The following is a 23,610-nucleotide window of genomic DNA, read 5'->3' as shown; positions in this document are numbered from 1 at the left end:
TTCACTAATATGTTTGTTTGCTTGTTGTTGTTTTTTTGGTATCCTGGAGTATTTCAGGAGGGGTTGCAGACTTAACTGTGGAATAATTGTTTAATGCAGGGTTGTCAATAAAGGTTGCAGTTAGAAATTAGCCAAGATGCTAAAGGAGCTGCCTTGAAATTTCAAGACTGTGTGTTATGTAGTTTATTTTTGTCTTTTGTAAATGGTTGTTAAACTGGACAACTCTTAGAAAGATGACTTCAAACTTAATTTTAAAAGGCCTGTTCTGGTACCAAATGAATAAGCAGCATTTCCTTATTAATAGTTTTGCAAGTTTCTCATTACAAATTCCTCTGAAAAAAGCTATTAAGCTCATAACTATTTACTGCTTTCTTTTGTTGCTCTCTTAACTTAAAAACAATGTACATCATGATAAAGTAATTTGTTAGAGGACACTGTGAAATGAGGCCCAATCAGCTTTATGATCTGTGAAATATGTTTCTAAAACATCTGCTTGTATATCAATGCTAGATATATTTGTATATATATGATCAATTACTGTGTTGTTATCAGTTGTATAAGTTGATATGAATTGTTTGTAATGGTTATCCCTCACTAGTAAATTATACAAAGGTCTTCTGTCTGTTTCAACAAGCCAATTTATATTAGAGTCTCCAGTAATGATATTGTTGTCTGGTGAAATGTTATTTATACTTCAGTTATTGCTTCATAAAGTTGTCTTACAGGCATGTTTGGGGAGTGATATATCCCTATGATTATCCAATCCTCAAGACTTGCTAACTTAATTACTGTTATTTCAACACCATGTATATTGTGACAATAGGGGTATCCAGGTAAGTATGGGATTTTACTGTACACAGCTGTACCACCATAAGACCTTGATCCATTGCTGGAATTAAGGTTATCATTACGGAAGAGAACATAACCAGCAATGTCATACATGTCATTATTATCTTGAGAATTAAATCTTGTTTCTGTGAAAATATTGATATCAGCACTTAGATAAATTAAGTCTTTACGTATATCTTCTATGTGTTTGTGAAGAGACCTTACATTAAAATAACACAGTTTAAGAAGGAAAAATGTTATGTCATGGAGAGGGGAGATGCAAAGCTTAAGTTTTGCAGTTGCTCTTAATTTCTCCATCTGGATTAACAGCAATCTTGCTTTCACACAAATCAGAAATATATAGGCCTTCTATAGCAGTCACTCTACTGAGTCCCACATAATGTATGTGTGGAATAGTATTTCTGGTACTAAAATCAACAACAATTCTACTGTCAGTATCACCTTGTGACCTGTGAATTGTTTTTGATGCTGTGGGACGCAGTGGAAATTGTTTTCTAACAACTTGTGCTGTACTGTTTCTACCTACTGCAAACTGTGTAGTCACAGGGTTTACTGGGGTCCATGTGTGTTCAATTCCTTGTACATACAAATGTCTTTTTTCATTCCTTGTTTTCTGACCTACATCTGAGTGGTCAAATTGTACCCATACAATACCAGATGGTTTGGTTTGTTGATGTAACTGAACTAGTTTAACAACATTTCCAGCACCATTTGTCATGCCATCTTCGGTTCATACATTCATGACAAGGTGTGTTCTTTCACCCTCAGCAAGACAAAGGGTTGAGGCTAACTGTTTTGTTTTTCTTGGATCATTGGGTATTTGTCTTAGTATTTTGTTTCTTAGCTCTGGAGAGATAGCTCCAATAACACTATCTTGAGCATTTATTGTGAATTTGTTTCCTGTGGCTGCATTATGGGCCCTTTGATTAAATTCATCTACTTTAGCATTCTGTATAAATAAGTGAGGTGCATCTATTGGGTTGTAGATGTCTTCTTGTAAAGCTCTCTTTAAGTTTTGCAATGTCAGCTACTGTGTGTTTACCTTTACGCAACCTATTAAGTAATTCTACAAACAATTTGCTGTCTCTTTGACCCATGATTTCATTAAGTTCAAACATTTTAAAGTGTTTATGCCATAAACTGGGAGAAAGAACAGCATAAATCTACATTTTTGAGGTCTTTGAAAATATAAACATCCATAACAGATTCTAATTGGAATAAGTCACCAATAGCAATTATGCTCACACCTCCAAAATCCTCTCTACAGCCTTTTATATCTTTAAGCCTATTGTTTAGCTGTATTACAAACATACCATTTCCTACCATTGAGATTTCATCAACAAAAATCAATTGACTTCTCAAAGTGTTTAGTCTACTTAAATCAAGCTGTTTGTAATTTCTCAGTGATTGATTGGCAGGAATGGCCAGAGTGCTATGAAGAGTGTTACCCTTAAGCTTTACCAGTTGGAGCTAATAGTATAACTTTGATCTGATGAAAATCATCACCAGCTCTAGTGTTATAATACTTAAGCACTGCCTGATACAAATCTTTTGTTAAACGCGATTTGCCAACACCAGCCCCTCCACTGAGGAAGCAGTAGAAAGGGGTTTCTGAGGTTTTAATCTGATGTAAAATGTGATAAAAAATTCTTTTTGCTCTTTATCGGGTGTCTGGACCATTTGACAAAAATCGAAATCAGGTAATTCATTCAATATCAGTGGTTCATTATTCAGCGATGTTGATGGAATGTTGAGATCATCAGAGAGGTCATAGTTTTCACTTAAATCAGGATGTAAATCTTCATGAGATCCAATCCTTGAACGGAATTGGTCAATGGAGATCCCCATATTTACTTGTGTGCTTGAGCGAGCAACAACAACAATCCAACTAACTAGAAACTCAGTTTATTACAATAGATAACACTCTTGACAGTTCAAGGCAAACAATAGTTTCTTTCAGTTTGTGACACTTTGAGACACTCGTGAGACATTTTGAGACACTCGTGAGACACTTTGAGACACCCTGAGACTCTTTGAAGCGCAACCCGCACAAATACATTCAAGCCGACAAATGTTGGCTTGCGAGAGTACAATGACTCCTTTCAATCTGGCACAACCCGCACCGAAGGTCCAAGCCGATAAATGTTGGCTTGTGAAAACGTAAAAGCTCCTGTGCAACCTGCACTGAACACAAGCCGCGTTTCAGCGTGTTGGCTTAGGTGAAAAAATCTTCTGTTATAGACACCTGAAGAAATAACGAAACAAACGCCTCAGATTATGAAAGAAAGAACACAAACCAGGTGTACAAACGTAATCGCCTTTCGTGAGAGCTTAATCGTGAAGCTCCCACAACAAAATTGAAAAGTTAAAGCACGCAAAGAACCCGTGAAAATATGAAATGACTTATCCTTACCTTGGAAACGAAAATCCCCAAGAAACAAATATGAAATTCCGAATAAGTTCTCCAAAACCCAACGAATGAGAAGAGAAATGGCCGCCGTACAATACACTATGAAAAAAACGCCGACTGGAATCCAGTCTTCACGGCTCACTGAACGCAAATAGAAACCACGTGACAAGCACTTCTCTCTCGTGGACAAATAAATAAATAAATAAAGAAATAAATTTCGCGGGCCTTGACAAAGTGTGGGAAATCCCACACAAAAATACGTCAAATTCTCAAAAAAAATACTTCACCTTACTTCCACAGCGTATTGCTTGTTATCTGACACTCTTACACTCCCCCATCGAGTCAGATGGATGTCCAAGGACACCATGGTCAAGGTTGCGTAAAGTGACAGAGTCATTCATCTTCTAATTATCGTCTGTGGAGGGGAGGGGGTAATATGTCACAATAAAATTTACCTGAGGGCCCCCCCTCCCATAAGGCCATGTAATATTCATGTAATTGCCCTAAATTTGAAGTGTATAAGTTTAATATCAAGCAGAACAGCAAGTTACTCATGTGCGTTACGTGTTATGTGCTTCCGTGTTAACTAAGAAGCGATAGATTATCACTTTGTATCATCTTCTAGGAAATTAATTATATGATTCTTTTCACGTGTCATAAAAAATTAACTTTAAACTTAAAAGGAAATGTTGTCATGGATTACAATAGCTATCCTGTTCAAGAGTCTAAGTAAGAGGAAATTTTTTTCGCAGACGGGGCATCAAGTAAACCGAAAGTTAATAGTGTTTTGAATGGGCCTTTTACAAAATGTCGTCTAATACCCGAGATTGGACTTGAACTTTGCTCCCACTATAGTATCCGTTGACTAGAGCAATTTCCGTTTTCCTTTTAGACACTCCTTTCGCGTTAAACATTGCTGACTTGCTTGTTGTCATCTTAAATATTATCAGTTGCCTGTTGCCCCTTGTCTGTTTCGTAATGCATGTTGCTTCTATTGCGAATGCCTTTTACCCAGAACTCCTCTTCTTTTTCGTAACATGGTCGGCAGACAACGAATATCGGGCACGATACTTTGTTTACCTAATTGGGTAAGTTCGCGGGTTATGACATCATAATTAGCATCACCTTGTGACATCCTATCATAAATTCAAATAATCATGTTATATCCTGTCTCGAGATTGGACTGATGACAACCGCAATATGGTGACAAAATATTGATAGTCAAGGAAAATATCTCGTTCGCTTGTAGTTCTTCTCTCGCCACATCGCACAATCTAACCAAGTAAACATTGGCATTGGCTCTTCATCGATCATGCCTGGTTACATTCGCTACCAGCAGACAAACAAGCTAAGGGATAAGTCCACACTCTTTTTCCTCTGCTCATTTATTCTTGTCGTTGTTTACACGACCGTTATTGGCCTCGTGCTTGTTCACGTACTAAAGATAACGAAAGACATCGAAGACAACAACGACGAACTGTTGGAGGCGAACAAGAAGTTAGAAGAAAAACTGGAATTACTTGTCATCCGGCTAAAGAAACTTGAGGAAACAAACTCGGTCAATTCGAGCGCGATGCTCTATGTAAATATAAAACCTCCTAGACAGCTGAAAACCGCAGGAAGAGCAAATATGAATGTCGGATCAAACAAAGTCAGGGGAAAAAACTGGCCTGAAAATTAATTCTAGCCAAAGATACCACTATGTAGGTGAGTTAAAACAATTAGAGCCAGATATTCTTATTTCAGAGGAAAGATTTGATACAAAATAGTAAATAAAATCCTGTTCACTTTGACAGGAACATTAGTTGTGGTCAAATATCTCGAGGCAATAAAAGTCTTACTTTCAATACAACTCAATCTGCATAAAGAGCGAAAATTTCTCTAATTTTCTTCGACTGTATGCCTTCATTTCTATCAGAGTCTTGCTTATTTTCATTCTGCAAAATCTTACAGACTTAAAATTGAGAAAGTATTTCCTAGATGCTCAATTTTTTGGCAAACTCGTGTTCAAATTATGCGACAAATTACAAATTCATCGTCTCCCTAATCGGCCGCGAGGCTATCTTCTAATTTAAGGTGCCAGAAATGTATGCTGCGAATAAATGCAAATGCGTACTGCTAATTTTACAGCCGAGACGAATCATTTAAGCTTATCTGGAAACGGATACAGCTGCATTTGCTTTGACCTGATTTTGCATGTTGTGTGTTTGTTAGCTTTCCTATCTTCACAAAGCGACCAAGTTTGTTTTCCTATGATTTACACACCTCCTAAGAGTTCTCAGTACGAAACCAGTCTGTAAGTCTTTTATAAATCTTTTATAACATGAGGATCAATTGAAAATTGAAAATATTATTTCATATCATGTGAATTCATGAAATGAAAACAATTGCAACGGCTCCAATTTGGCTGAAACTCCCTTAGTAACAATAAAGTAAACAGATAAACATTTCGAGGCTAGCTTAATTTCTGTTAATGGCCTCATCACCTTGTGTTACTTCCTTACATGCGATTTCTTCTTTTGTCCTTTTTTTTATAAGCCAGGACGACTAAACACACTATAAACCCCTGCGTGCGCCAAGAAAATTTATTTTTATGTTATTACTTTAGTTTATAGGACGGCGTGAACCCTGTAAAGCTTAAATTTTTGTTTTAATCTCTACGCATGCGATTTAAGAAAAGCAAATAACTTTGTCACGGAAATATGAACATAAAGCTTACTAAGAAGACTTCGAATATTTTGGCTAGACTTCAATATCAAAACGCCCGGTAAGCCGTCTTGTAGCTCTTGAAATTAACGAAAAGCGTCCTTTTTTTATTTAAAAGCTTGAGAAACTAATTGAAAGTATAAATAGAGAGTTATGGTAGCATGCGACATTTTTTTTTTTGTTAGCTATCCTTGATAGAACAGACTCGTGTCATTTTATTATTTCAGTACGACTCTTTCTGAGCTGGGCCACCTCGCTAATTGTAACTGCTAAATTCTAAAAGCCAAACAAGGTGGATCTCGTCGGCTGGCCAGTTTTGCTTTCTGTGATGACATCTGATTGCCCAAACCCGAGGCATTTCTGAGACCCAAGCGTTGCCAAAATCATCAACGTGAATTTTCTCTGCTTGTTTTGCGAATACCGGCTGATAAACAATTTAGAATATTTGGGTGATTGGTATGAATTGAAAGTCCTTGATTCTTTGTACATTTATGTCACAGTTGAAATAAAGGAGAATCTTTGCGGAGGTTCGATTCCTCATGGGGACTCAGAATTTATTTTTTGTCCAACGCTCGTGACAAGACGAAAAACATCTTTCTCCATGTCTTTATCGAGCTCAAAACTTATTATCTTTCTTTTTCTAATCTCCTCTGTGGTTTTATAGTAATAGTAATTTTTCTGAATTTTTATTATTTAAATACTGAAGCAGAAATGTCTTGTTGCGTCATCCTGCATCTTCTGAAGGGCATGACCAAGATTAGGGACAGAACTTAGGTAAACCGCAGAGGTGCATTTTCCGTATAGTAGGTTCTTCTTTGAGTATTTTAAAATGTACGAGACCTAACTAACAGTTCAATGTGGATTTTCAACGCAAATTGGCATTTCCTCGGACTTATGAGAACTCTCGAGTAATTTTCTACGCTCCTTTAAAAGGTCGAATCCCTAGTACGAAAGAACGAGGTTTTTTTGGTTAAAATAACCATTTTCAACTAAAATTGTGGTATGTTTTCTTTTTTTCAAGAAATCCTCCGTAGAGCCGTATCAGAGGACAAGAGAATCAACCCAAAAAGGTTGTTGTGGCAGCAGCTCCTAATGAGGGAGTCGCACAAAGCTTAGGAGGTCTTATGCGCATGTACGAAATAATCGCGTAAACGCACTAAAAATGAATGGAACAGTACCATCTAAATGATGTAACTAGTATTAAGTCAGCTTCAATTCAAATAATAATAATAATAAAAAAACAGTTAGCATTTTTATTCATTCTCTATAGTTCTAGCTGTTGCTCTGGTTGTAATTTCCACGCGTACAGTAAATACAGTCGATCTTCAATAAGAGTTAAGTGGCAAAGGGTGAGAGGAAGAAGAGGAAGCTGTCGTGGCCTATAACTGGGGCATTATTTCGATCTGACTGGTATTGCTACTAATGATAAAAGATTGAGGGATTTGGTGCTCGAGCAGGGGTGACTTTGATACAGGTCTCGATAGATACGAGTTGCTCTGGCAAACAAGTGAGTTTCCTCTCCAATGACTCTTTGAACTCCTTTTGCTGCAGACATTGAAGATAGCTGAGTTTTTAATTTAGTTCATATATGCTGTTCATACAAGATGGAAATTTTTCATCGTTAAATGACAAAAAGGTGAATTTAGTTAAACTAAATGCAGTCGCCAAACCAAGTCAAAAATAATGTGTTGTGAGACGCTTTGAGTAACGTAAGTTTCTGTAGCTGTCTTCTTTTTCTGAGAGGCAGTTAATGCTCTCAGGGCAACTGCTCGTATAACCATCAAGAGCTCTCGCCTGGACGCCAATGCTGCTGACAGGGTCGTCGCAATGCTCGGAGGTTTCGACAAAACATGCAGTTCCACTCCGATCCCTTAAGTAAACTTTAAGTCCGTTTGCGGTGAAAGGATTTCGCTGGTCTAAATCAACTTCCTTTTCTTCTTCCTTAAGTGAATACAGCTTGAATGACGTTTCTTCAGAGAAGGTCTGAAGCTTTCGAATCCGCCCATACCTACGGTTTCCGATGGAAATTCTTCTCCTTTCCATTTCATCCTCGCTGGATTCTAAAAACTTCAGCTGCCGAGGCATCATTACTTTTTCATTCTCCGTCGAGAGATTGCGCGGCCGTGTTCTCGTTACTTTATCCACGTCACTACAGTCGGTATCTGATGATTCATTTCGGATGAAACGTCTTCCGTACGCCCATGACAGACTTGGCATTTTCTTAGGCTTTGGCAACGTGCTGTGGCCTGAATAAGCTTTATTAAAATGTTTAGGGCTCTGCGGTGGGTTGGAATTAGTCATAGTTCCTATTCCTCCATTACACTCCCCCATCGAGTCAGATGGATGTCCGAGGACACCATGGTCAAGGTTGCGTAAAGTGACAGAGTCATTTAGGCGCGGAGTATTGTTAATCGTTTGTCCAATGATATCAAAGTTTATGGACAGTTTTTCTTGAGATTTTGTAGTCGGTACCTGGGTATAGTAGCTTTTTGGTATTGTGAGGAAATTCGAATCTACGGTTGTGCAAGCAGCATTGTTCAAATAGCGCTCTTCCCATACTTTGACTGATATTTCATCGAGTCCTCTTCCTGATCTGAGGTTTTCGTGCGTCCTCATCCCACTGAATCTCTTTGATGTAAGAGCATGAGAGTTATATTGGGCGAGACTCTCTTTATCACGACCGGGTTCGCCGGATAGATTTGAGAGGTGTTTATCTTCATCTTCAGCTTGTCTCATGGAGCTCTTCTTTGTTTCACCTTTATCCTTGGTGGTAGTCCGTTTGAAACATTTCTGGATCCTTGGCTTTAGACCAACTCCGAGAATGTATGTTATTACAATAATTATAACTAACAAGCCAACTGCAAGTGCTACGACAATTGGATAAGTTTGATCAAAACTTGAATCATTTTGAAAACGTTGTTTTGCCTGAGGGGTCAGCTCCGTGAATGTTCCTCCTGATGCGTTCGATCCTAGCGTTAAGGAAACAGTAGACTCCATGGTTGTTTCAGGAGCTTCTCCATATAAGTATGTGCTCACAGAAAAAGGATCTTTCGTAGGCCATGTGGCAGTTTTATTCTTAGTCATGTCTTTTTCCAATTTTGACCAATCGCGTTTGGAGGAATATGTGCACTCCCCTACAGAAATTCCCTTGGAATTGAACTGAGTAAAATTTATGCCATGACTGTTTACAAAGACATCACGCAAACAACCTATAAAGCAGGGATATTTACGAGCGCTGCGTCCAAAACGTATTGTAAAGTGAGACGATTCGCGCCCATTTTGAAAGTCTTTGTTCGACATCGTCGTTCTAAACTCGTAGTGCCCTCTTAGGGCGTCGTCAATGAATAAATAAGCGCCAGTCCCCTTAGCAAAATAAAAATTCACTTTATGCCAATAGTTATCAAAAAGTGAAGTTCCTCTAGAGGTCAGATGAAAGGAATCGCCTTTATGGCCTTCAGTAGCTTCGAGTCTTACAGAAACTTTCATGCGACCCATTTCCAGGAAAAACAAGGCCGTGAAAATCTTATTCGTTATCTTTCCAACAAATGCTCTTGACTGGCTGGTTCGGACTTGAAATTCGAAAGATGTGTTTAACTTAATGTTATCTTTCATCGTGAGCAATACCTTGGAATTTTTATCAGAAAATGACGCAATGTTTTCCTTTGCCGCTGTACAAAGAGTTGAAACATCTCCAAACTGTTTTATGTGTGACATATTCGAACGCTCTGGAATGCCTGAACTGTGAAAGCTTACTTCAAGATCTGCGACGCATCCAGAGAAATTTGCCGCTTTTGTTAGACAAGTGAAGCTTCCATTCAGTTCCTGTTGCTTTTTCGTGTCAGGGCGACCTCCAAGATACAATATTTGCTGAACTTTACTAACTAAACGCTCTTGGGATTTGGCTTTTTGTGATACTAACCCATCCACTTTACAATGCATGTTGCTGTTCTCCACCTTATTAGTGATGAACATGTTAAACTTGTGCCATCTCCCGTCTGCGAAAGATCTGTGTGGAACAGAGGCAACGGCCTGTACGGCTAAAGGCTTGCAATTGTCGATGAAAATACACCTGTAGTTGAAAATTCATTAATAACGAAAAAAGAGACGTTAGTTATCCATGTTTAAAAGCAATTCGTACTATTACAAAGAAGAGCACTTAACGCAGATAGATGGATTAAACCAGTTCGATCTAATTCGCCTATCTCCGTTTATTTGAGGAGTGGATAGCGCTATCCTCTCGATAAATCGCTATCCAGTAGACAACCCAGCACGTTTTGTCAACTCTTATCTGCTAGGTAGCGATTGACCTGTGGGATAGTGTTATGCACCCTTTGAACAACCGAGCCCTGATGGTTAAGTTATTATTCATTCGTTCCCGCCATTTTTTGACATTTTGACATTTTCTGACATTTTTTAGCTGAATAACTGTTTGTGTTATATTAAAAACGCTTGAGCGATACAGCTGCCGAAGGGTTTTTTTTCGCCAATTTAGCAACTAATTCCAAACTTAAGATTCTTCTCGAACAGTTCGCGGAAAGTGAGCAAGATACAGTGGAAAGTTAAATGGCCAAGAGTTTTAGAATTATTGGACAATTATCCAAGGGTAATAAGCAAGTGATAAAGGGAACGAATTAATTAGCGTTAAACAACTAAACAAACTATCAAACAATTTCACTTGCACTAAATTCAACTAAATAAGTTTATGAATACTCTTAAGAGGCTGGATTTACGATATTTTGTATCTTTAAAGTTATTCTTGGCTGTTGCGTTTAGCAGAAAATGTTGATGTCGATTGAAAGGACGAGCAGGGATTGTTACTGTGAATCTGGCTTATCGTTACTCAAAATTAAAGAGGATGTAAATACCTCTGGAAGAATTCTAACATCTACCCAATGTCAAGAAGACAGAAAAAAAGGCAGAAAACGGGAAAGAACACAGTGTACGGTTGTTATAAGGGCGGGTAAGTGTTAACAAAACGTGTTGCAATATCCAACGAATAGAGATTTACCCAGTGGATGGCGTTATCCACCTCTCGAAAACCTGCGGTCAGAAGTAGCTAAAAATTTGTATTTGAAATAAAAAGAAAGAACCGCTTACTACAGTTGAATATTCTCCTTTACAATAACAACCGTATTAGTACACTTTTAATGATGTAAGTTAACCGAAAGACAAGCGAGCGTTTCCATGGATTGCCAGCGTTATGTAAACTATAAAAAAGCGTGCTAAATACAATACAACAAACCGTGATATTGTTCCTTTGACTGCGTAACAATTGCAGCTTTGATTCATTTTTTAACAGATTTACTTCGGCTGGTTGCACACAGCCACGTGCGCGCAGCATGCTGCTAATATCTCAAGCGCGTCTTTAAACCCTCCTTATTATTCGCAACAAGTAAATTCAGTTGTTTCAATACTAGCAGAACTATGCAAAGGCAACAGACTCAATAAGACGAAATCGAAAACCCTCAACCTCAATTTGTAACATAACGTGCTTTAAACACAATAACAGAAATAAAATTGACTCAACGAGAGAAAAAATCCTAATCAAAAGTTTTCACTTTCATTTGAATAAAGCGATTCATTAAAAAAAATTTAAAAAAAATATGCTTCCACAGTAAAATATAGTTAAATTTTGAGTTAAAGCTGCGTTTTGAAAATCATACATCGCAGTGCTCGGTGTGGTTTTGACACTCTGACAGTTCTCTCCTCTCTCTAGCGGAGATTATGCAAACTGCGGTTTCCTAAAATATGAAAAATATTTCTTTATCGTCGCCACATCGAAGTTGGCCGCGGTCGTTCCTTATCAGACGAGTCAGTAAACAGAATGAGTCACACTTAGGTTGACTCTAGTTTCTCTCTTTCTCTACGCCCAGTACAAGTTAATTGCCACTTAACCATGGTTATACTGCAATGATGATTAACTCAGAGGCGTATTTTGTTTTCCTTTTTGATCACAAAAAACTTTTGTAGCTCAATGTAATCCCATATGAGCTGAGAAACAACTACGTAGTAAACGCTGGAGGCGAAATGAATCACGCGTTTACAGCAATTAAAAGATAAGATACTTGGCCGGATGGGCAATCACGCAAAGCAGTGGGTCAATATCCATTACAAGGGCAAATTAAGCGTGCAATACCACACAGATATCCACCCAGAGAAAGCCTGCAGACCAGCTGGTGAGCATCTGTAAGATACGTTAACTGGTGGTGAATAATTGAAAGGTTATGAAATTCCCATGGTGGAGAGCGTTTAGTTACAAAGACTCGTTGACTTTTTCCTTGTGTTTATTGCAAATGATCAGATAGCAGTTTAAGTAAATGAGCTGTAAGTGAAAACAGAACATCAATTACGATTAAAAGATACTAAACAATTGTCCTCTGCCACAATCTGTGGAGTATAATCTAACAAATAAAATTCAGAGCGAAACTTGTGTCAAAGATGTCTTCAGGCGGCAATTGGCTCTTGAACCCACGCGGAAAATTCAGCGTCCTTTCAATTTCTTTCCAGCTGCGTTAGAGCTGCAACGCCGCGTCTTCAAGCGTGTTTACTTATTTTTAGAGTTCAGTATGCATGTCGTAGATTTCCGGCCCGTTTATTTTGATTATACGCGATAAACGGACAAGTAAATGTTGTTTTCGTTGTCAACAATGGCGATGAATTTCTAAATTTTGGCACGTGGTTGAAATCCATGAGGGCTCAAGACTTACTCAAATTTGACTGTGTCAAACGAACTGCATAATCCAAATCATCTCGCCGCATTAATTCCTCTAACCGAATCATTGCAAATTTTATTAATTCCTCTAACCGAATCATTGCAAATTTATTTTTGCTGAAGATTACATCATAAATACGCTAAAGTACACCGTTTTCCATTCGAGCTTCAGAATTTCTTTCGCACTTCGTACCGAATCTGCTTAACTTTTTTAAGGGTGTTCACAGTCTTGTCCAAAGACACAAGTGCACTACCTGAGGCTGCACCCTCATATACATCACTTTTTCTCTACAGTGCGATTCTTTATCTTGCCTTATTTTTCTTCATGCTCAGCTAATGTAACCGAAGAAGGGGCAGCTTCAGAGTTCGCAAAAGGAATAGGAGAGTTCAGAGCAAAATGTTTGAACAACCTTTGTAAATCTAATTTATCGGAGTTAAATTACATGAACAAGTTAAAAACGATCACTTAAGGTGACTGATAGATTTGCATTCCATCAGCTGGGTAATAACATGCAAAATTATCTTAATAACTTTTATGTGAGCGCCACCAGTTCATTTTATTTGATGCTCGTGCCGGTTGCAATGTTATTTTAAAAATTAAAACATCAAGGTACAAGGACTACCAGCCACTAAAAAAACAGTTAAAAACTGAACAGCTAAAATAGAACAATGGGCACGCGGACTGAAGACAAAATACTATAAAGTTTTCATTAAAAGCAGCTTAACAAACAGTTTCAACTGGTACCACAAAAAACAATACTGATGATGTCGAATAAAACTCTATGCAAGCAAAAGTTCAAAACAGCAGAAAAAAAAAAATCAACTGTAGTATAAGAAAAGAACTGATTATTTATCTGTAGGACAAGTCACCAAGAGGCATCTCTAAGTTAATAAAAAAAAAGCTAGGGTTTTTTTTTCTATTATCCCATTCACATCAAAGCTCAGACATGTTTGAAAGCTGTTTTGTTAGACACGGTGCAAAATAGTTTACAGATGTTTGTCGAATTAAAAAATAAAAGTTATCCGTAATGACTACTTGAAACCTATGGAAAACTCAGTTTTTCAGTCCTTTGTTTTTGATTTTCATTCAGTTAAACTCGGTTTAGCTTGACATATTTTGTTGGTGTGAATGGGGTATATGTCCTTTTTTGTTCTCGTTTTGCCCGTGAAAAGAACAGGTTCATGCAATATTTATATCATAGCTCCGTTACAAAGGGATTGAAAATGCATATTTCTACAGGCCAGGTTTTCTTGCATGGTGTTGTGGTTAACCCGACAACCTCTTCAGAACAACGTCCTTCTAAATACAACGATTAAGTTTTGTGATCTCACGTACTTAATTTCGTCGTATTCTTATTCTACATCAGGGGTAAACCCGGCCAGTTAGAATCCTCGGTACTAACTTTGCACCTGAAGCGATGGCTTTAGACGCAACTGCACACGCATTGGAAAAAAAGTCTTGTTTTACAAGCCCAATGCTATCACCTCGTGGTCACTTTTATTGAATTTAACACCCCTAGTTGTCGTCATTGCCGGGTACTTAATCAACTACGCCTGAATTTGTGTCACTTCACTAACTGTTTCGTCTTGGTTTGTTAATGAAGCTGCAGCGTACGTCGGTTATATGGTCTTTTACGATACTGTTATTTGGTAAACAAAAGGCTGGTGGCAACTGGTCAACAAATTGTTTCTTGTTGATTCTCAAAGATGAATAGACATAACAAAGGCAACCTCGTTGGACGGACATCAAGTCATACCTATATTCCAGGCTCTCTCTTCTCGCCGCGTCCGGTAGTGGGAAAAAGAAAGAGAGAGACGGGGAAGGAGAAGAAGAGAGACTCTGGGAACGACCTTAATCCAGTCAAATTTCAACTGAGACATTTCTATGGACATGTAATGTTTTGATTGTTTGAAAGGATCATAAATTTCAAATGTAGTTCCTGTACCAAAATTTTCGTGGGCGTAGCGATAAAGCTTGTGAGAAAATGTGACAATCTTTCTAACACAAAAAATTTTGTGTGCCATTCTCCACGAGAATGTCGCAGATACATGTAAACTGTCGTGGATAAGTTCTGGAAGCATGAAGTCGCTGTGGGTTAGTGTTAATGCGTTTTTCGAATTAGGATAATCTGCAATATCAACCTTCTGTGGTTTCTGTGGTAATCCCTTTAAAATATGTCGGAAATTCTTATGCGAACACGACATAAGGGGAGCACCCCTCTGGCTCAGAAAGCTCCCGAAGCTAAACAAAATCCTCAAAAAATCCCCGAGGAAAATCTCGGAAAAATCCCAAAACAATTGAGTCATCAACCAACTCTTCCTGCCTCGGTACAATTGGATATGATAAGAGATAATGACGATGAGTATACTATTAAAAATGATGATGAAAAAAAACTTTTGGAGTAAGAAGCAGTCGTAACAATAATGAAGTTATATTGAGACCAAATTGGAAAAACTAGGGGAGTCATTCTTTTATCTTGGATAGAAGATCATATCATGTTATGTTGTTATCGTAGAATTATTTTATTTAACATTACCACTATTAGTGTCAAGAATGTAATAGTTATTACTATATGATGTTGCTAAAGAGAATATTCTCAAGCACTGCTGGCAATGATTTTTCTCGAGACCACTTATACGATCACGGCCCAATGATATTACATCAAATAAGACATTCCTCTAGCAAAATCAGGTGCTTATTCTTTTCTCAATTAATTATCTCCTTGTAATAATTGCCCGACCATTTAATCGAGTGAGAAAGTAAGATCACTTTATGAGCAGAAAATGGCTTTTCCGCTTTAGTCCGATGCTGATTTCTCTTAGCTCTTGTAACATAATTAGTTTCTTTTGCGTCGATCACACCATGAACGCCCACACTAAGGTGTAACTGAATAAACAGGAACTTTCCTCTTCCTGAAAAATTCCCCTTCAGAACATACGAGTAATCGATCCAAAACGGAAGAAGATTATTACTTAAACATTGTTTTAGCTGTCCTTGTTTGGTTTTGAAATGAATATGACATCATCGGACGTGTTTAGATACGACTAGTGGCCTACACTTTTTTTTGCGTTGTAAATTTGACATTTTTGAGCTTTTTTACAAGGCTATAATGCCACTCTCCCCGACTCACTGTCTGAAAACATCTTTAAATGTCGCTCAGATGGTTACTCTCTGAAGGGACTCACCTTTTAAAAATACCCAGGTATTCAATAATCTGAAAAAATGCCTACTCACCACTTTGAGGAATTCAAATCTGACCTTCTTTCCGCTTCTACTGCTTGCCTTTTACATACCGATCTTTTTTTTACTTAGAAGTTACAACAACTATCACTTTCTATTTTCAAATTCAAGTTATATTTACAAAACGTGTGATTTTCCTTTTTTCTTCACACGACCACACAAGCTTGTAGCTTAAGATATTATCGTGTATTAATAAAGGTTATGTATCTATCTGTCTCTCTAATATAACAATCGAGATCGACCCATATCACTTCTCAGGACACTTGCGCGATGTTGAGTGACATTACAAGGGTGACGGAAGTACACGTAACACTAGTCATGCCTATCCCTGGGTGGATTTGACTTTGCATTCAGGTTTTCAAAAATGTGTTTTTAAAAAAATTTGAGTTTTCATGAAAAAAGACAAAAAGACAAAAAAAAAAAAAAAAAAAAAAGAGAAAAAGGAACGAAACTTAACTGACTGCGGCTATACATCATCAAAACAATTTTTTTTTCAAGTTTTGGTTTCTCAGGTCGCGAGTTAATATTTGGTTGCCGTCCATTTCGGAATTTTTTTGTGTCCAAATCTTTCTTAAATGCAAGTAGATGAAAGAGATAGAAATATTTACATAACAATCTACTGAGCAGGAAATGAACTGAAATTTTTAAGAACAAACAAACGAATTTTCTCGACGCTCACACGGTGTTCCATCCGTTCGCTTCCTATCTGGGGCCATGCTCAATCAATATCGGACAAAAGGGTTGACCTATAATGATTCATGAAGCATTTTTGTACCCTAAGGCAAGGTACATAAAAACAGAGCGATAACAGCTTTGAACACTCGACCGACACGCGTTTCTTTCTTTATAAATGATGAAAAGAGTTATCATTGACAGTAAACAGCATTTGGTGAGAACACAGGATCTTTCAATGATAGACATTGTGATTCTCTAAAAGCAAACACAGCCACGTGTGGAAAGCGCTTTCAAAGCCGACAGTTTGGTGCAATTTGATGATAAGTCTATCATAACAAGAGAATTTTAGTGAATAAACCCGCGGTTCACTGAATAACAAAGGCTATAAGCTCTTCGCAATTCGCAAGTAGGTGAAAGTTTCTGCAGAGAGACAAAAAATTATTATGTCTGCTGTAAATTTCGGCTACGGGTTGATTCAGCTGCAGTGATGAGGGATTTGTTTTAATCGCGAAATGAACCAGAAAATTTATGTAGCGAGTAGGGGAAAGGAGGTTTAAGCTTATTCATAGATTTAGAATCTTGATGTTGTGAAGAAGTCGCATTTCAAGTTACAGAAGAGTTTACCCTGAGAAAAAGAACGAAAAAAAAGAAACGTTCGATAGACTCAAACAAAGGGTATTTATGGAACAAAACAAGAAAGAACAATGTTTGGTTTTCCGTATTAAAAATTACGAATTCGTAGCTTTGAAACCTTGATTAAGAAACTAAGAAAACTAAGGTGGCACGTGGCGTGAATTTATGATTAAAATTGAAATTTATAAAACGACTTTAAACTTCCTTTCAAGTCAACAAATTATACGCATGCATAATCAGTCACATTAACAAATTAGTTTTGGTATCGAACAAAGCGTATTTTTTTGCACAATCCTAGCCTTTGTTCGTGAAATGGTTTTATTGAAGTCCTCCAGGTGCCTTATTCTTGGTGATTTAAAGATTTATAAACCTTTTGTTACAGAAGTTACAACGGTTGAAATAAAAGAAGCGGGGAAAAGTGGAGCGTTGAAAACACCGCTTTGCAACTTAAGGAAATCATTCGCGTTCGTATTATGAATAACGATCAGTTACCGCATGGTTAAATTAGTTGCCTCCCTGCGAGAGGATGAAAGGGCGAAGCATAGCGTCGTTTTAGACTCTTAAAGGCCTTTGTCTCGCTCCTAAGAGTGATCCACGACTTTTCCAACTGTGAGGCAAGCGTCATCTGGGCCAAATATCATTTCTTGAACCACGAATATTCCGATGTGTTAGCTGGACAATTCAAAGTCATCGTCCTGACCGAAATCAAAACAATAGAAAATTTTTCTTACGCTTGCTTGATTCATTAGTTTCTCTCTCCAACCGGCGTCCTAAACTACACGTGCCCTCTAAAGCGTGTAATGGATCACGTGTTATGCGGTGTTGTTTCGTATGGCACGCGAACGGCTCGCGAGGCAGGTGTAAGAAATAAACATATGTTTTGAGCAATATCGAGTGTGGCACGCGCCAGCTATTTTTGTTGGCAAACAAATAATTCCTCGAGGGACTCATCACAGAGCTTTGTATATCTTTGATTTAGAATAATAATGCGTTTGCAATGTGCCAAAGGAGTGCCTAGAGGAAATTACGTGCATTGAATCGGAAACAATGACCTCGCGACAGTGAACACCCTGTAAGCTTTGACATACCGCTGGGCAAGGCCGGGTATAAAATCCGAGCGCTTACACTTCCTTTTCAGTCTACACACTGGAACCGAGCTGTGCGCATCTCTGAAGTCACGAAGAAAAAAAAAGGAAAACAACTGCTGAGGGAGAAAGAGGAAAAATCATGGAGGACACATCCCGAAATGATTTCAAATATTTGTTCAAAATTTTAGTGATCGGAGATGTTGGCGTTGGGAAAACGTCTTTGATTCGAAGATTTACCAAGGGATACTTCGCCGAGAACATCTCTTCGACCGTTGGCGTTGATGTGGACTCGAAGATTCTGAACATTCATGGCGATAAAGTGAAACTTCAGTGTTGGGACACTGCTGGACAAGAAAAACACCGCTCAATAACACAGAGCTACTACCGAAACGCCGATGCTGTCATCATGGTATTTGACCTTACAAATCGTGGCTCGTTCGCCAGCATACCTCAGTGGTTGATGGATGTTCAGCGTTACACAACGAAGAACGCCGTCAAGGTACTGGTCGGTAACAAAACAGACTTGAAAGGCGCTAAAAGAATGGTGAATTCAAGATCTGCGGCAAATCTCGCAGAATTCGAGGATTTATTGTACATTGAAACGTCCGCTAAATGGGACGACAACATTGAGACTCTTTTCACTGAGTTAGCTGAGCAACTGAGAGAAAATGCAAAGAGCAGGAATCTGAACCGCCAAAACTGTACCACCAACTACAGTGTCGTCAAGAAGACCTTTAGCATTGTATCTTACATAAAGAAACTTGGACAGAAACTGCCTATTCAAACCACGGCGACTTTGTGTGGAATTTAAAATTTAAAATTTGAACCTTAAAAATAGTCAAATTCTCAGAGACAAAGGAAAAAACCAAGGGGATTTTTTTCCTCTCTAATCTGAACCCCTAAGGCTCTTAATAAATTATGTAAAATCATTATTTCAGTTCTGCGGAAATCACTAAAATCATGTTGTTACTTATGCGAAGATAATGTCAAATAAGAATTTCAGCTTGAAATCAAGCTCAATCAAAGTGCTTCAAAAATTAATTGATTTAATGTAAATTGGTGCAGAGCACTCTGTGTATATGTATATTTTATAAGATGATGAAATTATATTTGTAACATAAGCGGAGGATGTAATATACAGATATGCATATAACAAAATAAAATTCTCTCAGTTATTTCACGTTGTAGTTTTGCTTATATGCCTGTTTCTAGTACTTTGTCGGTGGCTTATTGAAGAGGAACAATCAATTTCAAAGCAGCACCCGTAATCAATTGATGTTTTTGAATGGGTTAAAAAGCGACATCGCTCATGCATGGCACGTGTCTGTTGAAGAGAGCAAGTCACACAAGAAAACCTGACTTTCCTTGCTTGTGTTATCTTAATCACGACAAGAAACGACCCCAAGCTTTCAGCATCGCAGCCGCTGTCTGAGAGAGCGTAAACTTTGAAATTGCTTTTTTTTTCTCTTCTTTCAAAAATCTGTAATGTGTGGAAATATGTAGGCCTTTAATGCCGAAGAAACTTAAACGAGCTTTCCACTAAGAAACTTCAGCCAACACACAGCGAAGAAGAATGAAAATTTCCTTTCTGTTGTTTTGTTCACGGTTAACCGCGTCTCAATAAAGAGTCAAAGAACTCTTTCAATGTTATGCAAATTCAACAAAGTTTTAAATTTTTATGAATCATTTGCATAACCAGCAGCACTCAGCTTGTGATAAAATGTTACGTCTAGATTCTCCTTCGCTGAGAAACGAAAACATGATCCTGTCAGTTTCAGCATGGCATACGAAAACGCTCGAACTATTGCGTGGGTGTTTGAAAAATGATTGTTTCAGCAACTCTATTTTAATTTCAGTATTCGCGGGGGGGGCAAAGGAAAGGAGGCAGTTTTTTTATGAAGTTACGAAGAAATTCAAGCATTTCTTATTTTTCTAAAGGGTTAAGAATCCTTTCCTAAATCGAAGTGCGCGAAGAAGAAGCGCTCACCGCACTTAAGCGGTAGAGTCGAATGAATGTCATAACTATGATGAGTGTGGATTAAAATAAAAAACTTTGATCAAAATATTTTTAGCATGAAGCTTTTGCCGTGCGCTCCTCACCGTTCACATCGCTATTTTCACATGTAATCCAAATGATATCAGAGTCAGGTTTTTAATCATGAACAGTAAAGAAGCTTTTGATAAGTAACAGACCAAAGCACTCATTTTCGAAGTCAGTCGGGTAAGAAAACGAAACCATGGAAGTTTTGCATGGCGTGGTTTGTACTGAATTGATCGATCCTAATGTAGGAGTGCTAGCTGGGGCAAAACACTAGAATTTCTAATGAAAGTGGTAGAGTTGGTTTTGAACAAGAAAGAATTATAGTTCTATTATCTCCGACAAAGCATTATCACTCGCAGTGTTCAGCTCATTTGATATGCATCAGAATACCTGCGGCATTGTAAAAACACGTCTGCATAAATCATCCGCGCTTACTAATTCCTACGGTCAACAAAAATCTTCGAAACCGAAAAGCTATTAGGCCGATAAAATGTTAATCCTTTTACAAAAATTTTAAAACGCTTCCTCGAGATGCCATCACAAGAACGCGCGCGCCATAGATGAAAATTGTCCGTGTTGTTTCGGTAAAATAACCTTGTGGCGCCTACGGCAGTTTTACACAGCGCCAAGCAGACACAGGTTATGGCTGATCGGGCTCCTTTACCACAAAAAATTTCCAGCTACTATCGTCAGGAACAGACGAATTGTTGTAATTTTTCGGCGGTTAGCAGTTACGTTGGTTCAAATAAATTTTTTCTTGTATAAAATTTTTTTTGGAGTACGTAAGGTCCGTATGGACCGTTAAAAATTGCAAAGCCGGCTGTATTTCAAGCCATCTTGCGGGGTATTGGGAAAAGTTTTCAATCAGCAATAACCGCGCCTCGGATGAACCTCACTGACTACGGTGATGCCACTGCGCAAAGCTAAATAGACAAATGTAAAAAGAGGATTCTATATGGCCAATTACGCCTTCAATATGGGAACTCTCTCCCTTGCCAATTTCTCGAATTCAATTGCTATTTCCTTTTCAAACAGATACCCCTTTGCCTGAAGATTAATCTGAAAAAAATGCTGCTTGATCGCAAAAAACAATTTTTTCTACATAAAAAAAACAAGAAATTGTGGCAACCTCGGTCGATCACCCATCGATCAACCACCTAAGAACTCACGCATGCGCACGCGTTTAATCGATTTAATCGCACCTCTAAGAGTTTCGATAAATGAAGACCTGTCTCGTATCAATTTCCATCACGTTTTCCGCATAATTTTATTATTACCCGTACCCTTACTGGTTACAATCGTTGTACAGCTGAAATTTAGGGGAAGCGTGAAAGCGTAAGTGCAGCCAACGCGCACGTAACATTAGAATTTGGAAATCTTTTCATGTCACTTCGAAGTCTCGCCTGTGAAAAGTAATATTGTTTATGATAAATTGCATGTTGAGGTATGATAGCATGAATACTTTTTTTTAATCAAAATGCAATTTTATCAGTATTTTTCGTTTTCACAATACTCTATAGTGACACCACATGCTGGCTTTAGATATCATGGAACGACCTCATCCATCATCATAGCTGTTCATAGACTTTTAAATTACTCCTGAACGGCGGCTTTGCCTTGTGGCGAGGCTTCCCCTCATGATTTTAACAGCAGAGTGAAAAGTAGCCGCTATCGAGATCAGGTTTCCCTAACTCGTTAAAATAATAGATTGGAGGGGAATGAGTGGTTCGAGACTGCTTTTGTCTGTATTTACTGCGCAATATGACTAGTCCTTAACTCTGGCTTTAATTTTTCATTAAGGTATCACTGCTGAATCAAACATTAGGCTCATGAGGATAAAGAAACTAATCGTAAACTTGAAAAGCTCTTAATTTTTTAACGAAATTATCCTTGTCAGTGCCATAGCAAATGTAGAAGGAATAGTATGGAGAATGCTGATGTTAGGGCGTTGGAGTTAAATCTCGTACTATCCTCTCATAATCAATCAGTCAGTTACCAAAATATCTTAAGTTCTGATTGGCTCCATGTTAAGTCCTTCTTTCCTCCGATTGGCCCTTGTAATTACTCTGGTATTGGTGTTACGACATTCAATCGAAAAGTGCCAGAAAAGTCTTGTGAAATTGAGCGCAGAATATCACATATCACAGTAATTCTCCGCTTGAAATAAATCACACGAAGGCATAAGATATGCAAAAAAAGGCAGAAATTTGAAAGGCTTATTCTAATCTTTTTTGATAGAGTCAAATTTCGAGTAGAACTGAAGTAATTTGTCATTCCACTAAAAGAAAAGGAACCGATCTAGTGTCAATATGGCTGCATTTCCCAATACCTTCACTTAAATGAATTCTTCTTTTTTGTACTGGTGGCCCGTTTGGTCACATCTGAAACAGGGCTACACACCTATTTAAAGGGGTAAACACCTCTTTGTTTACGCCACGTCAATTCTGACGCCAACTATTCCTGACCTACCTTTCTTTCATTTGAAATATTATTTAGTGTATTCTGAAGAGTGTAAAATGATAAAACCTAAACTGACTTGTTGGGATGCTCAGATGTTATTAATCGAAAGCGCATCTGCCTCGCTACCATTGAATACTTATGATCTTTGTATACGACCAATGACACTTAAAGATGGCCAAAGATTTTACTAGTACTACTCGCACTATCTCGAATGTTGCCTTGTTTTTAAGTGGCCATTGCCGTGTGCAGTGAGTTCCTTGAAGTTTAATATAATTTATGTCCGAGCATCTCTAGAACAAGAGAACTACAGGGTAAGCAGCAACTGACATGAATGATTTTTCACTGAATCTACGCTGTGAGGTGCAAGTTCCCGCCTCGTGGTAAAGTGCGCTAGCTTGCTGCATTTGGCGTAAGGTTTCCCGTTTTCACAAAATCAGTAGGAATTTGAGAAAAAAGTAGCAAACTTTTCGTTTGAGTGAAATGCAAAACTCTGCTTCAGGAAAAAAAAGAACTTTTAATTAGACCTTTTGAAAGCAGTAGGTTGATGGTAATGTTAACCCCGTTTGGCGCCAGATCCATTTTTCGCCGAGTAAAATACCTCAAGCAAGGCGTTTCTCAGAAGTGTGAAACATTAAAGAGGTGTAAATCAGTGAAAATGAAGCATTTTATGTCATCTGTTCGGGATATACTTGGGCGTTACTTTCGCGAGATTACAAATGGCAGAAGCAAAACAACAGAGTGAAGTTAAAAAAAAAAAGTGCCAGAAATTCATAAGCATTCACTGAACTCCAAAAG

The 23,610-nt window shown here is 38.0% G+C and overlaps 1 protein-coding gene, 1 long non-coding RNA gene and 1 other non-coding gene across 3 annotated transcripts; 2 read left to right on the top strand and 1 right to left on the bottom strand.

Annotated features, from left to right (window-relative positions):
* The first annotated feature begins 4,431 nt into the window (after window positions 1-4,431).
* Window positions 4,432-7,221, top strand: LOC136280046 (uncharacterized). The gene is made up of 2 exons (XR_010717110.1): window positions 4,432-4,966; window positions 6,987-7,221. It is a non-coding gene; the product is annotated as an uncharacterized lncRNA (long non-coding RNA).
* An 11,133-nt stretch (window positions 7,222-18,354) lies between these two features.
* Window positions 18,355-19,494, top strand: LOC131794334 (ras-related protein Rab-30). Its single transcript, XM_059111855.2, has one exon. The coding sequence runs from the start codon at window positions 18,454-18,456 to the stop codon at window positions 19,123-19,125; it is 672 nt and encodes a 223-aa protein (XP_058967838.1). The 5' UTR covers window positions 18,355-18,453; the 3' UTR covers window positions 19,126-19,494.
* A 1,648-nt stretch (window positions 19,495-21,142) lies between these two features.
* On the bottom strand, window positions 21,143-21,280 carry LOC131794378 (U4 spliceosomal RNA). The gene has a single exon (XR_009340967.1). It is a non-coding gene; the product is annotated as a U4 spliceosomal RNA (small nuclear RNA).
* Between the last annotated feature and the right edge of the window lie 2,330 nt (window positions 21,281-23,610).

The sequence above is a fragment of the Pocillopora verrucosa genome, chromosome 3 (assembly GCF_036669915.1).
Source record: "Pocillopora verrucosa isolate sample1 chromosome 3, ASM3666991v2, whole genome shotgun sequence".
Taxonomy (NCBI): Eukaryota; Metazoa; Cnidaria; class Anthozoa; order Scleractinia; family Pocilloporidae; genus Pocillopora; species Pocillopora verrucosa.
The sequence above is the reverse complement of the archived record's forward strand: the minus strand, read 5'-3'. Positions and strand labels throughout refer to the sequence as shown.

What these genes read in the sequence shown, in the direction of transcription:
- LOC131794334 (XM_059111855.2), top strand. Translation starts at nt 18,454, where the DNA reads ATGGAGGACACATCCCGAAATGATTTCAAATATTTGTTCAAAATTTTA.